Genomic DNA, 16,057 nt, shown 5'->3' on the forward strand with positions numbered 1-16,057 from the left:
TTCCTCTTTGTTTTTTTCTTTGACCTTTCCCCCGGAAGTGGAGCAGCTGCTCTGCTGTTAGCCGCTCCGGACTCTCGCTCGTCTTTTCCGTCAGAACCGGAACCTGCGACCGAACCGGAGGGACCATGGAGCCCGTCCCCGCTGCACCGGTAAGCACACCTGCCGAGCCGAGCAGGGCTGAGCCGGGCCGATCCCCCGGACACGGTCATGTGAGCGGCTAAGCTAACCGGGCTAGCCCCGGTGATCTGGACTCCGGTCAGGAATCCCTCAAACCGAGCCGAACCCGAGCCTCCCACTGCGGCTGCTGTCAGCACCGTCCCAGCTGGAGCCAGGCCCGCTGTGAGGGGCTCCGGGTCCGAGCAGCGGACACTGAACGGAGTCCAGACTCGGTTACTGATCCACGGATTCGTTCGACTGATTATTGATGAGCGATCGATGTTACAGGGCCGTAGCCAGGGGGCTTACGGGGCGGGGGGCTCATAGATTAACCTCCTTAAATCAGAGTCGTGAATCTTTCACTATAGAGAACAACACAAAACTTTATTGATCCTGGAAACAGACAAACATCACAGCATGAAACAACCTGAACACGTGTAAAAGATAACACGCATCATCAGGCACGGCGTCCGAGTCCCAACTGGAAAGTCCTTTTCTCCTTATGCCGCCATCTTCCACAGGTCGACAGACCACGTGACTTTCGCGCATTGCATTGTAGGTATGAGTGGCAGCAAAATCAATACACTGCATCAAGCGCTAGCATTTCCAGCACCGGTAATCATTAATTCTGTGGTTTTAATCCTTACTTGCATTTTATTTGCCCCAAAACAGTTCTGTGCAAAACGAAGGAGAACTCGGTAGCTCCGCACGAAGACAGACGTGACGAAGAGGCAAAAAAAATCCAAGGAGTGAAAGGGTCAGACCCACACGAGCATACAGAGTGGAGTAGGGACGTTAGCCTGCTGCCCGACTTTCATCACGCACATATTTATTATTATACGGTCCGAAGCGTGAGTGCATGCACTTCACGTTTATTAACGTCAGATCCCTGCAACAAGCCCAGCTCCAGTTTACTGTGGTGATTTGGACGATTCCATCACAGCAAATGCATCTAATTGTCATTTCAGGTTGTAATGTTACACAACATTTTCAGATGCAATAGAAATAAAATGAGTGTTTCGTAATTCATTCAATTTATTGTCTTTATTTATAACTGGCATTATTATTTCGTTCTATTATAGAGTCTTACAGGAAAGAGGCAACATTGTATTCAATTGTGCTTTATTAGCTGCTTCAGTGAAAAACAAATCAACAATGCAAAAAACATATCAAAACAACATACTGGAAAACAGTTATTCATCACTTGCTTGCTTCAATGCAACACTTGGGCACATGTATGCAGACTTTTCGTGGCTGCTTTGATCTCGCTCTCTCTCGTAACCGATCAGATCTGGCTGTGGTAGCAGCTTTAAACTTGGTCTGACCCAGGCTGATAGAGGGGCCCAGCCTGGATCACATTCCAGCATTTTGTTGGCTGGTTTTTCTAACCAAACATTAGCCTGCAAAGCCACAGTGAACAAAGCAGCAATGAATTCAATTCAAATCAATATAAGACTTATTTGTAACCTACATCAACAATTATGATAAAATACGTAATAACTACAACAGCAGACTGACCTTTGTGGGAATGCTTGGAGCAGACTAACCTGTGAGCTGGAGTGTTCTGGGACGTCATATTTGGTCTTTGAATGGCTGCAATCCAGGCCATCCGTCGGCTCTTTGTTACTTCGGAAACATGGCTCGAACGATTTCTCTTCAACGACGTAATCCGATAACAACCGATCTCTTTACCCGTCGGCTTCCCGTGGCTGTCATGTGACCGGCTGTTGCATTTAACTCATTCACTGCTATAGCCGTCAATGGCAGTGAATGAGTTAATAATACAACAGCTTCTTGCTATTTTTGTGTTTCTTTTTATCGCTGTGTAACTGTTTTCACGTGAAAGCCTGTGTGCGCTAGTACCGCTTACCACTCGTACCTACAATCCTTTGCGGCTTTACCCCAGAAATGACGTCACATTTTAATCTCTATTCAAGTCGCGGTGGTGTGCACGTCAGGTTCTGTAAAGGTCATGGTGTCAGGTTACAATCCGGTCAGTGTAAGTTACCACGCAGAGTTCCTGCAGGAACACAAACACCCGTGTCCGCTCAGCGCCAGTTTTCAGTCCTGCAGGAGAAACTCAGGAACGCTGTGATTTGATCTTTGATGGACTGGAAGAAAAATGTGCACCATGAGGACACTGAGCTCAGGAGTGCATGCTGACTGCAGGTTAGTTAGGCTGACAGTCGCACACGCCACCTGATCGATACCGCCCCCGGTGTTCCTCATTTCGATAATGCAGTAATCTGATTACTGGCTTTGTCTGATTGCGTCTTGCCCGGCTGCATTCAGTTCAATTTTATGTTCATAGCAGTTAATCACAACGACAGTCACTTCATATTGTAAGGTAGACCCTACAATAACACCCCGACGATCAGATGGGACAGTGGGAATGAAATCCTCCCGTATTACCAGGAAGAAACCTGCAGCAGAGCCAGGCTCAGGGAGGGGCGGCAGGATAAAGAGGTTTGGATCTTCAGAGATGGTGTCTGTCTCCTGACTGAAGGGGCCTGAAAACTGAGGAACTAACCTCAGCCTATGCGACATGTCAGTGCTAACTAAACTAGCTTCTACGTTAGCTTTCAGTAACGCATTACCTCCCTGTTGCTGTGTGTGGACCTCCATGAAGCCCCACCCACAGTAACAGTCCAGCACAGACGCAGAAATGAGCCCTGCTCCTCCGCCCTTACAGCCCCTCTGCACATTACTCAGAATGTTGTGCAGCACAGTTATTGCATACATGCGTGTTAGTGTGTCACAGGTGATTGTGCACCGTCACAGGTGGACAGACGCAGCTTGTTTGCTAATGTGAGCTGACCTGTCAGGACCCCTGGTGGCCAGTAACAGAACAGCTGTGCTCAAATTTAAAGCTACAGATGTCTGTTTGTGTTTGAAAGGTTCAAATCCTTCATGAAGTCACACCCGTCACTGCAGCTGCTGCAGAGTCATGTGACCCTGAATAAGAATGAAGTGTGTTTGTGCGGTCACGTGTGTTTTCACCGTGCGATGCTGTCTGAAATCTGTCCTTCCAGGCTGAGGAGTTCGCCGGCATTCAGGTGAAAACGGAGCCGGAGGGCGACGTGGAGATCCGCTCGTACCCGATCCTCAGGAAGTTGTCAGTCAAGCTGAGTGACTGCAGGGTGTGGCTGGAGGGGCGGGACTTCCTGTCTTTGGGTAATTCATGATTAAAATATCAGATATCTGTGGCTGCTTTGTCTGAGCAGAAGTCCAAATCGCGTTTATTCCGGTCAGGTCAGACATTCAGATGTCTAAGATGGAAACTTCCCCTTTAATTCAGGTGAATGAAGCAAAAAAGAAAGTGACAGGAAGGGAAACAAGCTGCTGAAACTAGAGACGTCACAGTGATGATCTCCACCACATCACTCAGCCATGCCTCAGATTTCTGCATTGCTGCTTCAGCTGCAGATTATTTAGACTCTGCACAGCAGCAGCAGGAGGGAACGTAGGAAGGAAGAACTCCCTTAGAAACGAGGAAAGCAGAACCGCTAACTTGGGTTTCAGTGATCGAGTTTCTGATTCAAATCGTTTTTTAGTTTGAAAAAGTGACATCGATTCATTAAATCCTGAATCGGTTTTTAAATATAAACATATTTTATCAGAAACAGCAGAATCTGAGGTTAAAGGTCAAAGAACTCTCAGCTGTGTCTGTAATTTGCAGCATCAGGTAATGTTGAGTCATGGTTTTATTTTGAAAGTTATCTGCTATAAAACGCCAGGCCAGGAAAATCTGCTTCATGTTTTATCCTCAGTTACTTTGACACAAAGACATCTGCTGTGATGAAGTCTCACACTGTCAGCTTTGTTTGTATACATGGATATAAAATATGGAATGTGCTGATAAGTGATCAGAATTACAACATTTCTGAGTCAAAATCAAATCGATTCTAGAAGTGATGATACCCGGCTCTGCTGTCTTGTCCATAACCTCAAACACTGTGTCTTTGAGACAGAGCAGTGTGTTTGTGGCTGTTTCCTAACAAAGGAGACGTGATGTCCTCGGGCTTCCGTGTGTTGGGAACAGAATCGGAGGAAAACCTCTTCCTGCTGGTTAACCCGGCAGCTGGACGGCAGGATCAATGAACTGCCTGCTGGCTGTGGCTGTGTGGATGTCGCCGTTCCTCTTCGTCTCTAACCTTTGAACTCCGCTTCCCCACAGGTGATCACCCCGAGCTCAGCGAACGGAGGCAGCGGCAGCAGCAGGCCACCAACACGGGCAGGAAGATGGTGTATTGCCACGAGTGTAACAAGGGCTTCTACAAGAAGTCCCACCTGGAGGCTCACCTGCGGGTCCACCGGGGCCAGAAGCCCAACGAGTGCTGGCAGTGCGGCAAGACCTACCCGACCCTGATGAGCCTGGTTGTCCATCAGCAGGTCCACGACCGCACGGCGCCCTACCAGTGCTCCTACTGCGACAAGACCTTTGCTCTGAAGAGGGACTGGAAGACCCACCACCGGACGCACTCTGGCACCAAACCCTTTAAGTGCTGGTTCTGCGGGGACGGCTTTGGAGAGCAGGACGAGCTCAGCGAGCACCTGGAGCTTCACAGCGGCGAGAAGTGCTACCACTGCACCGTCTGTGATAAGATGTTCATATCCTACCAGGGTTTCAACTTCCACCGCAAGTCCCACAAGAGCCGGAAGCTGCTGCCATGCCCCAAGTGCAACAAGACCTTCAGCAACCCTCAGAGCCTGAAGCTGCACCAGGTGACCCACTCCAACAGGAAACCGCACAAGTGCCCCACCTGCGGCAAAGCCTTCAAGCTGCTGAGCGGCATGCGATGCCACCAGCGCACCCACGAGGATCTGAAGGCCTACCACTGCACTGAGTGCGGCAAGTGCTTCTCCAGCCTGCAGGGCTTGAAGCTGCACGACCGCACGCACACCGGACTCAAGCCCTACAAGTGCTCCGAGTGCGGCAAGCGGTTCACGCAGTCGCCCCATCTCAAGGCGCACATGGTGACCCACACCGGTGAGCGGCCCTTCCTCTGCACCACCTGTGGGAAACGGTTCACGCAGTCATCCCACCTGAGGTCCCACATCACGCTGTTCCACGTGGGCGAGAAGCCGTTCACCTGCAATGACTGCGGGAAGAGCTTCACCATCGCTCACTACCTGAAGGTGCACCGGCGCACGCACACCAAGGAGAAGCTGTACCAGTGCTCGTACTGCCAGAAGTCCTTCTCTTACCACAACTCGTGGAGGGCGCACGAGAGGATTCACACCGGCGAGCGGCCCTTCACCTGCCAGGACTGCGGCCAGAGCTTCATCACGTCTGGCTCGCTGGTCAGCCACCAGCGCTCCAAGCACACTGGCGAGAAGAGCCACTACTGCATCACCTGTGGCGAGTTCTTTTTCACAAGCTCCATGCTGCGTGTTCATCAGCTCGACCACACCGGCGAGCGGCCGCACGTCTGCAGCTGCGGCAAGACCTTCAAGACCCGAGGTGTTCTGCGCTACCACCTAAAGAGGTTCACCGACCACCGGCCCGCTGAGTGAGGGGAGGGGCCTTTCAACACTACCCTGACATGTTAAATATGTTAATCACCGCCTGAGTTTCAGCAGGAGCTTCTCCAACCGCAACATGTCTTCTTCATGGTGGTCCTCAACCAACCAATGATCTCACAGAGCAGCAGCGCTACCATACTGTGCTGTTCTGACGTGAACTTTGACTCTATGGACATGAATGCTGCTGAGAAGCCACTCTAGTCTCCTGACCGTTAGCGCTGTTAGCGCAGACCGTTAGCACGCAGTGTTGGGAAGGTTACTTTTAAGTGTGTCCCACTACAGATTACAGATTACATGCCCCAAAATGTAGTTTGTAACGTTTTCCTTTACGTTACTCAATGAGAGTAACTATTCTGAATACTTTGGATTACTTCACATATTATCATGCTTTTTCTAACTACATGATTTAACTGTGTGATTTATTACTTTTACTGAAGGTTACCCGCCATACCAACTAGATGTTTAAGTCTTAGTATAAATGAGTAACAGTAGGTGGACTTTAGGTAAGGCTGCACTTTTTGCAACATATGACTGTATCAGTCATGTTTTGTTTCTGTCTGCTAACCTCAGCTAACGCCAGCTAACAGTGTTAGCTCGGTGGTGAGTAGCCTTCAGTAATAGCAACAGTACATCACAGATACTGAAGTGGCACATGACCCAGGTAGCTACCACAGCTAAAACAAGCTAGCTGCAGTCGGCTAATGTTAGTTTTTAAACAGAACGTACTTCCAGATGTTTCTTTAGGTTGGAGTCTGACGCTGAGAGCAGCTCGGTTGCTGACAAACAGAGTTTGCATTTCATCCCTCTCTCATTTAAATGTGGTTTCGGACTTTCCTAGTAAGAAATGCATTCCTGCCCGTGCACTGCTGGCTCTGCTGTGCTGTGCTGGCTCCGGGTCCCACCAACATTAACAGGACGCTGACATTAGAGAGGGCATAGCCTAACATATGAAACTGGAAAAGACCAGATACACGTTTGTATTTTAAATGCATAACACAGGTACATATATTCTGTTTCAGCCCAACACTGTTGCCGCTGACCGTTGGCGTTGCTGAGACCGTGGCGCTCCAAACCCAGCAGGCTTCCAAAGAATCAGCCATGATGTTTGTGCATTGCGCTCTTGGTGACACCGTGTTTTTAGCGGTGCGCATCATGTCATTACCAATAAAGTTTGACCTGCAGCTTCACCTGTGACTTCTCTTGTTTTCCCCCCTGACAGCTAAGTGACAGAGTCACCTGTCACAGGTGTGTTAAAGGTGCACCATGGTGTGTGTGTGTGTGGGTTTTTTTTTTGGTTTTTTTTTAGCATAAGGACAAATGAAGACTTTCAAAATAAATGACCCCACACAAACTCTGCTCCGGAAACTGTGCCAGTGTGATTTAAAGAGACAGAAACATGTGCAGCTGGTGTGTCCAGCAGTGGCGGAGCGGGGGGGGGGGGCTTACTGGGCTTAAGCCCGGGTTGTTTTGTCAGAAGCCCGGGGTCTTTTGGAGTAATTTTTTCATAGTTAGATGTCTGGCTGACAACTGTATAAAACAAAAAACTACACAAAATATTCGAAGCACATAGTGCACACTGTGGGAATTTACGACTGTGCGTAAATCCCCCCTAATATTGCTTTGATCCGAGCTCAGGCACTAAGCGACTGAGCGAGGGGGCGGGGCAGCTGCTGCCTGCGAGTGCGCTGTTGGAGAGACGGAGCCAGGCAGACAGAGGAGAAGTTCGACCAGGTACCAAAGCAAATCAGTCGTACTGTACAGATAATGTAAATATGACGGTGAATCATGAAAGATATCAAACTGATCACTTGACCCATGTTACGTTACTCGCTCTTCAAGTGAATCAACAAACGGCGAAATGAAAAGCTGAACAACAACAGCTGTTTCTTTAGAGAGTCTCAGCTTACATGTGTTTATTTCATATTTTCAGTTGTTTCCCTCCACGGCTAAATAAGGTCAAGGTTCTTTATTTGTCACATGCATAGTTATACAAGTATAACACACAGTGAAATGTGAAATAAATCTGTTTCAGTTATGCACTGATACACAAGAATGGACATAAGGAGCTTCTTTCAAAGAAAAAACTCTGGTAGATGTTATTTTATATATTATGCTTTGTATGTTGTTCAGTATATTTCTGTGCAAAACAAGAGGAACTTCAACACACAGCAATATATTCACAGCTGAAAACAGATATTTACACTTTATGGAAAACACAAGAACAATTTTTACTGCACAACATCAATTTACAGTAAACTTGTTTTGTTTTGGTTAAATAAATATTGAAATATCTTTTGAATTAGTTAAATGTCAGAATAAAGAGAGAGAGAGGAACAGAGAGAGAGAGGAACAGAGAGAGAGAGAGGAACAGAGAGAGAGAGGAACAGAGCGGGAGAACGAGGACAGAACAGAGATGAACAAGAGCAGGTGAGACACACATGTTAGTCAAATTGTTGTTTACCAAAAGTATCACCGTATCGTAGGTACGAGATACATGAGGACCTACGATACCATATTTATTAAGTTTTGCAGCTTGTTTGCACAACAAGGCTGAATAATTATATAAACCTTTCTCAATCTAAATATTGTACTTTGGTAGAATTAAAAAATAAGTGTAGTGCAGGTCTATGATGATTTTCAGTGCTGCTATCATCTAGTTCTGGTTCTGGTTCTGTCTTGGTTAAGTCCTCAGTAGTCCTGATTTTGAACTGTTGTAGTCCTGTTTTAATTCCGGATCAGTTCTGGGTCTGGATGAATTGGAGTTTAGTCCTCGTGTCTTGATACAGCCCCGACCTTGTTCTGCCTTGCTGCTTAATTAAAAACCTAGTTTAAGGTGTCCTGCACATGTGATATATATTTTCCCTATATGAAGTCATTCTTTTTTGAACAAACTCAAAGCAGAGCCCATACTACCCTTTAGGGCTAAGCCCCGGGTGTATCAAATGTCTGCCTCCGCCTCTGGTGTTCAGAGTCACTAAGGTTCACGGCTTTGTGTGACCTCTGACTTTGTTTAAACTTCCTGACCTTGGTTTTGAGCATGAACCACACTGACATCAGCATACAGAAACCGTCTTACATCATCAGTTTATTCCAGTGTGTCAGTGTAAACGAGAACCCCTCTGACTGCTGCTGACCCTAAACACACTTTGATTGGCTTACGCCACAGTCACACCAGGCCTGCAGACTGGTTTGCAAACTGTTCAGTGACCCCCAGTAACCACCATTTGCTAGGGACATCTGTTCCCTGATTGGTTGATGAGGTTACATCTGACACATGCTGAGTGACCACAGAGTGGCGGTAAAACTGGAAAATAAAAGGTGAGACTAGTGACGCTCCGGAGCGTGTGTCGAAAAAAACAACACACTGGTTCAGAAGCACTGTGTCGAGGCTTGCTTCGTTTGGCAAAAGTCACGTGACCAGTGACGTCCGAAGCTTCATTACGCACGTAACTGCTTCGGTACCTGATTCAAACGGATATAAGGAAGTGAATCATCCACGGGATTCGTGGAGTGTGCTGATGGTGACAGAGAGCGACGAGGTGATCATTCCACTGACAGATATGGAGCCAGCGAGGAAGAGAGGACGTTCTGGCGTGTGGGAATATTTTGAGTTGATTTTGCTCAATTCATTTTATCTGCCGAAGTGAAAAACCTGAAATGTCCAAAGTCATGTTTTCATAATGTAAATATCATTACAGCATATGACTTTAGGAACACTTCCATGTGAATTAAAGCTAATGAAGACTACAACAATGTATTTGACACTATACGTACATTACATTGCTACAGTTTAGAAAATCATTTTGTTTATTGTTTTTAGGTGATAGTCTGCAGGACCCAGGAATACCTGCATATCTACCAGCTTGCAGTGTAGTTCCTGCACTCCACAGCCTCTTCTGTTCCATGCAAGTGGATTTTCTCCAGGGCAGGAGAAACTATTTCTAAGAAAAGAAACAGACTCAGCCAGCGCACAGTAACACTAATCCTCTTGTTAACTGTAAATAACAAAAGGGCTACCTTACATTGATCATGTTTTTACTTTGCAAGTTCTTGATTGGGGGTGGGTTTTGATTATCGCTTTTCTGATTACAATCCATGCTAAATTGAATAAAGTGATATTGATTCATTAAAATCCCGTGTCGATTTGTAAATTAACGTTATTATGCCTGAAACGCCAGCATCTCAGGTTAAACCTCACAACATGTCGTCAAACACCATGCAGCTAAAACAGTAACTGGGAGCAGGTTTACGGATTCTGCATACAAACGTGAACACAGAGCGCGGACCCGACGCGTCAGAGTCAGATTTTGGTGTGTCGTCAGGTCCGCGCTGTGTTTGCCTCTTTTTTTTCGCTGGCTTCTGCAGCTGCAGGTTTCATAACTCTCTGTTTACATCTCTAATTAAGTCTCACATGTGTCAGCTTTCTTTTAATAGATACGAAATTATGGATATATACTGTTAAATGATCAGACTTGTAATATTTCTGACTGAGGCAAAACTTTCCAGATTCCAATCAAATTGAATCGGATCCTGTATCGAATCAAAATGATTCTACAAATCAGTGACGATGCAGCCGTACTCAGCTCCCTAAGCATTTTCCCTTTCCAGTTCACAATCAATCCCACCCCTAGGTCAAAAATATGTATAGGACAATTGGCCTAATCTAATATTTTGTATGAACCTGTCCAGCTGTCCAGTGATTAAACGACAAGTAGATGGAGGCAGGACTTCACAGCAGGGGCATACTCCATAATGTGCTGTGCACTCTCATATGTATATTATATATATTGCTCACTTATTGTATTTACCAACATCAAGGAGTTATGAGCAAAGAAAGGCCACACCATAGTGCATGTATAAATAGGGAAAGTTTATTGATCAAAATGTATTACGCAGATACGCATTACATTTTTTCAGCCCCCCAATCGAGAAAACAAAACCAATTACATGTTCAAAGCAACGGAACGGTGGCCCAATATCAGAGAGAACTCCACTCTTGAGTGAGCAGTGATGATTGAGCAGTCCGTTTTATTTTGCAGATTCAAGCTGCTCTTCAAAATTTTCACCACCAGATGTCACCGGAGAGGACTGTGTTGAAAAGCTTCGAGTAATGAACCGTTTTTCAATACAAGCTTCAGTGCTTCGGAAAGCTTCATTTGGCCATCACTAGGTGAGACCAACAGTTTTACCTCAGCTTTAAGGTGACTTCCAGTTTGAGTTCAGACAGTACTAATTTCAGCCACCCAATCACAGGCAGCGAGCTCATCGCCGCAGACACACAGCTGTTGAATGCCCCTCCTGACTCTGGGCGGAGCCTCACAATCAGAAACCTGGGGCCCGTTCTTCGTACCGCGCTAAGTAAGTTAGCTGGATTAGATTGTTGACGATTTCGCGTGATCTTGGATCGTTCGGTTCTCCGAAGCTCATCCTGGGGCCCGTTCTTCGTACGTCGCTTACTACATCCAAGATCAAATGACACATCCAAGATCAAATCATCGCGCTAACCGTGAGCTCGCTAATCCGGTTCCCCGAACACACCTGCTGTTGACGATTAGTACAGCTGGACGCAGTAATGTGACATCACTGGGTGTCGTAAAAGGGGCTACGCATCGATAGTAGAAACATTGATCGGCAACCCTCTGATTGGTCGGCGAAAATGTCGAAGGAGCGCGCTCGGTATTTTCCGGCAGCAGAGCAAGAACTCCTGAGTGAGGGATTTCAGGAGTTTCAGAGTTTAATCAGAACGCAAGGGAACACTGCAAAGGCTGCAAAAGCAAGGAGCGAGGGCTGGCAGAAAGTTGCTGACAAATTAAACTCGTAGGTAATTTAATAATAACAATAATAATGGAGTGGATTTATATAGCGCTTTTCAAGGCACCCAAAGCGCTTTACAATGCCACTATTCATTCACTCTCACATTCACACACTGGTGGAGGCAGCTACGGTTGTAGCCACAGCTGCCCTGGGGCAGACTGACAGAAGCGAGGCTGCCATATCGCGCCATCGGCCCCTCTGGCCAACACCAGTAGGCGGTAGGGTAGATTTATTATATTACACTATATTATCCAATATTATATTACATTATATTATATTGTTATATTATATCCTCTTTCACATTAGAGCCACAACAGGACCCACTAGAACATGGGAACAAGTAAAAGTGAAATATAAGAATATCCTACAGAATGGTAATATTTATCACTTATATTGCTTTTAGTCTCTTGGAAAGAGAGCCTGAAATAATCTGTTTGTTTGTTTATAACAGCAACCAAGAAAAGGGCAGAGCAAAAAAAGACAGGTGGTGGTCCTGCACCCCCTCGTCAACAAGTTGGTTAAGTAAATAATATCCTCACGGGAAAATCGATATCTCTCAATGAGCACACTGTCGCGCTGAGCTAAAGGATCCTGTCTGTCCCGCAATATACGCTGAATTCTGAAAACTCTCCTTATCAATCTTGCACCTTCCGCAATGGGTGGCTCGCGTAAACGGACAGGACATGGCTGCGACAGACTTCCCAAATCCACCTTGGCTTTTATAGCCGTGGTCTCTCATCTTGATTACACGAAGTAATTTACTATTACTACTCTGAAATATGAATTACATCTGTAATAATCACATACATGTAATAGAATGTTAATAGTACATTTCCCTTTTTTAGGAAATGACCTGTATGTATCTGTGTGACATCAATAAAAGGATCAAGTGCTGCATTATCTTTAGTTACATTGATGTTATTTATTTATCGCTGTTGCTTTCGTATAAATGACGCGGACATACCTGCGTGGCCGCGATCTAATCCTGTTTACATAAAGTAAGCCTGCTCCCGAGCAGGTTTACGCTTACGGCTCTGTTGCTATGACAGCAAGTCCCGGATGAGCTTCGGGGAACCGACTGATCCAGGATCACGCGAAATCGTCAACAATCTAATCCGGCTAACCTACTTAGCGAGGTACGAAGAACGGGCCCCGGGACTTGCTGTCATAGCAACAGAGCCGTAAGCGTAAACCTGCTCGGGAGCAGGTTTACTTTATGTAAACAGGATTAGATCGCGGCCACACAGGTATGCCCGCGTCATTCATACGAAAGCAACAGCGATATTTTACCACTGTTGTACCATAAATAAATAACATCAATGTAACTAAAGATAATGCAGCACTTGATCCTTTTATTGATGTCACACAGATACATACAGGTCATTTCCTAAAAAAGGGAAATGTACTATTAACATTCTATTACATGTATGTGATTATTACAGATGTAATTCATATTTCAGAGTAGTAATTGTAAATTACTTCGTGTAATCAAGATGAGAGACCACGGCTATAAAAGCCAAGGTGGATTTGGGAAGTCTGTCGCAGCCATGTCCTGTCCGTATACGCGAGCCACCCATTGCGGAAGGTGCAAGATTGATAAGGAGAGTCCTCAGAATCCAGCGTATATTGCGGGACAGACAGGATCCTTTAGCTCAGCGCGACAGTGTGCTCATTGAGAGATATCGATTTTCCCGTGAGGATATTATTTACTTAACCAACTTGTTGACGAGGGGGTGCAGGACCACCACCTGTCTTTTTTTGCTCTGCCCTTTTCTTGGTTGCTGTTATAAACAAACAGATTATTCCAGGGTCTCTTTCCAAGAGACTAAAAGCAATATAAGTGATAAATATTACCATTCTGTAGAATATTCTTATATTTCACTTTTACCTGTTCCCATGTTCTAGTGGGTCCTGTTGTGGCTCTAATGTGAAAGAGGATAAAATATAACATATTATAATATAATGTAATATAATATTGGATAATATGGTGTGATATGATAAATCTACCCTACCGCCTACTGGTGTTGGCCAGAGGGGCCGATGGCGCGATATGGCAGCCTGGCTTCTGTCAGTCTGTCCCAGGGCAGCTGTGGCTACAACCGTAGCTGCCTCCACCAGTGTGTGAATGTGAGAGTGACTGAATAGTGGCATTGTAAAGCGCTTTGGGTGCCTTGAAAAGCGCTATATAAATCCACTCCATTATTATTGTTATTATTAAATTACTTACGAGTTTGATTTGTCAGCAACTTTCTGCCAGCCCTCGCTCCTTGCTTTTGCAGCCTTTGCAGTGTTCCCTTGCGTTCTGATTAAACTCTGAAACTCCTGAAATCCCTCACTCAGGAGTTCTTGCTCTGCTGCCGAAAAATACCGAGCCGAGCGCGCTCCTTCGACATTTTCGCCGACCAATCAGAGGGTTGCCGATCAATGTTTCTACTATCGATGCGTAGCCCCTTTTACGACACCCAGTGATGTCACATTACTGCGTCCAGCTGTACTAATCGTCAACAGCAGGTGTGTTCGGGGAACCGGATTAGCGAGCTCACGGTTAGCGCGATGGTTTGGTCTTGGATGTTTCATTTGATCTTGGATGTAGTAAGCGACGTACGAAGCACAGGGCCCAGGGCCCTATTTCAGGAAGCCGGTTTAGAAAACTCAGAGTGAAAAACGATACGCAGGGTTGAGTAACCCCGAACTGTCCAACTCGGAATATTCGGTTTCAGAAAGGCTGATAACAATTAGTTCAGTCAACGCAGAGTTGCTTTAACCCCAAATTAAGCGCGCGCACGAGGATACATAAAGCCCTGATTAGTGGAGCACAGATTAAGCGAGTCACCATGGAGACGGAGGGAAAGAAGGCGCGGTCAATGTATTTCACAGCGCTTGAGGCCGAAATTCTGATGGCAGCATATGCCGATAACATGCAAATTCCACGGAAAAAAAGTAACACAGCCTCAGCTGCAAAAGAAAGTGAGCATGCATGGCAAAACATAGCCGACAGAGTCAATGCATGAGTGTTAATTTAAACATTGATCGAGGGATTTCCACCCATTTAACACGTTATTTTATTATATTATATTTTATTTTTTATTTCATACATTTTATTTTGTGACGTGATGTGAGCGCAGGTGCAACCCAACAGGCCCCAAACGTTCCTGGCAGCAAGTAAAAATGAAATATAAAAATATAGTCCAAACAGGTAAGGTGTAATTGTATTATGAGCCATAGTGCTTGGTCTGTTTGTCCCATGTAAATCAATTGCAGTTAGAGGCTACATTAATTTCCCCTCTGTAAGCACTTATTGAAATTATCTGAGCACATTACAAGTACATATTTGCTTACTCTGTATGCTCAAATGTGACCCGTTATAGCCAACAGAAAAAAAGCGGAGGCCCGAAAAACAGGTGGGGGTCCTCCACCACCACCACTCACAGAGGCTGAGCAGTTGGCTTCCACATTTGTGATAATGTTGGCAGCATCACATATGATCTTCACAGTGCAGAGAACACAAATTAGCATCCATTACTATAATGAAATAATTTGTTAGTTTGAAATGCTACAGGGAACTATGTACCTGCACATTAATGCTGTGGAAAGACTTCCTGTTCACATAGTCTCCTTCATTTACTGAAGGAGCAATGATTGGAATGTGAGTGCCATCTGTATAGCCAATCACGCCTGGGAACCGTGAAAATAAATGTGCAATTTAAGTAGTAGTCCAAGTATCACCACATCATGAATTAAGTTTCGTTCATCCTGATACCTGCAATTTTGTGGCATCCCTCTTTGATAAATCTTGTGGGTCTGTGACCGGGGAACACCACAGACGAGTACAGGAGACGTTTCAGTGCAACTGTAACATTCCTGACTGCCCGACAGACGGTAGCCTTGGAAACGTGCTCAGCGTCACCAATATTATACAGAAAGCTCCCGTTTGCAAAAAACCGAAGTGCAATACAAATAATATGTACAGAACTGAGAGGATGTCCGCGATGTGTCACATGAGCAATATTAGGCCTGAGGATGTTATTCAAATAAATTATAGATTGTGCTGAAAAACGGTAACGTTCACACAGGAAATCATCAGGAAATGATAAAATGTCCAAACGCGCTCTAATCACTCTCTCCCGGCGGAGAGCTCTGCGGAGAATTTGGGCTTCAACATCTACTGGCTCTTCAAGGAAGGAGCACGCCATGTCTGACACTTCCTACAGTCAGGTTTCTGACAAAGAGGCGGAGAACGTCAGGGTTAGTTGAAGTAAACCTGCTAGGGGGCAGGTTAGCTTCACGGAGTGTGTCGTCATAGTAACTCACTCAGAATTAATCTAAACTCGCTTTGTGAAACTGAAAACCCAGAGTTTTCGTTAACTCAGGGTATACTTACTCAGAGTTTGCACTAAACCGGCTTCCTGAAATAGGGCCCTGGTCAGGTGGTCTGAGTGTGAGTTGCAGTGCTGACCTTTCAACCCCACACTGAGATTCGCTGTTTGAGCCCAGCCGCTTGATTCTGACGGTTTTCCGGTCTCAGCTTTGATAAATGTGTGTCGAATTTGGTGTTTTACTT

The 16,057-nt window shown here is 45.6% G+C and overlaps 1 protein-coding gene and 1 long non-coding RNA gene across 3 annotated transcripts; one reads left to right on the forward strand and one right to left on the reverse strand.

Annotated features, from left to right (window-relative positions):
* LOC146647319 (uncharacterized) lies at positions 1-6,869 on the forward strand. 2 transcript variants are annotated; one of them, XM_085388896.1, is made up of 3 exons: positions 1-149; positions 3,189-3,330; positions 4,334-6,869. In XM_085388896.1, exons 1-3 carry the CDS (start codon positions 126-128, stop codon positions 5,671-5,673), a joined length of 1,506 nt encoding a protein of 501 aa, XP_085245022.1. In that variant the 5' UTR covers positions 1-125; the 3' UTR covers positions 5,674-6,869. The 2 variants fall into 2 exon arrangements, with proteins under 2 accessions (XP_085245022.1, XP_085245023.1); XM_085388897.1 differs by lacking the exon at positions 3,189-3,330 and having other exon boundaries at positions 15-149.
* A 5,785-nt stretch (positions 6,870-12,654) lies between these two features.
* LOC146647320 (uncharacterized) lies at positions 12,655-14,157 on the reverse strand. The gene is made up of 3 exons (XR_014908454.1): positions 13,724-14,157; positions 13,385-13,418; positions 12,655-13,277 (listed from the first exon to the last, which is right to left on the reverse strand). It is a non-coding gene; the product is annotated as an uncharacterized LOC146647320 (long non-coding RNA).
* Between the last annotated feature and the right edge of the window lie 1,900 nt (positions 14,158-16,057).

The sequence above is a fragment of the Rhamphochromis longiceps genome, linkage group LG18, assembly GCF_057381845.1.
Source record: "Rhamphochromis longiceps isolate RC_006_pf linkage group LG18, R_longiceps_female_GT1.1, whole genome shotgun sequence".
Taxonomy (NCBI): domain Eukaryota; kingdom Metazoa; phylum Chordata; class Actinopteri; order Cichliformes; family Cichlidae; genus Rhamphochromis; species Rhamphochromis longiceps.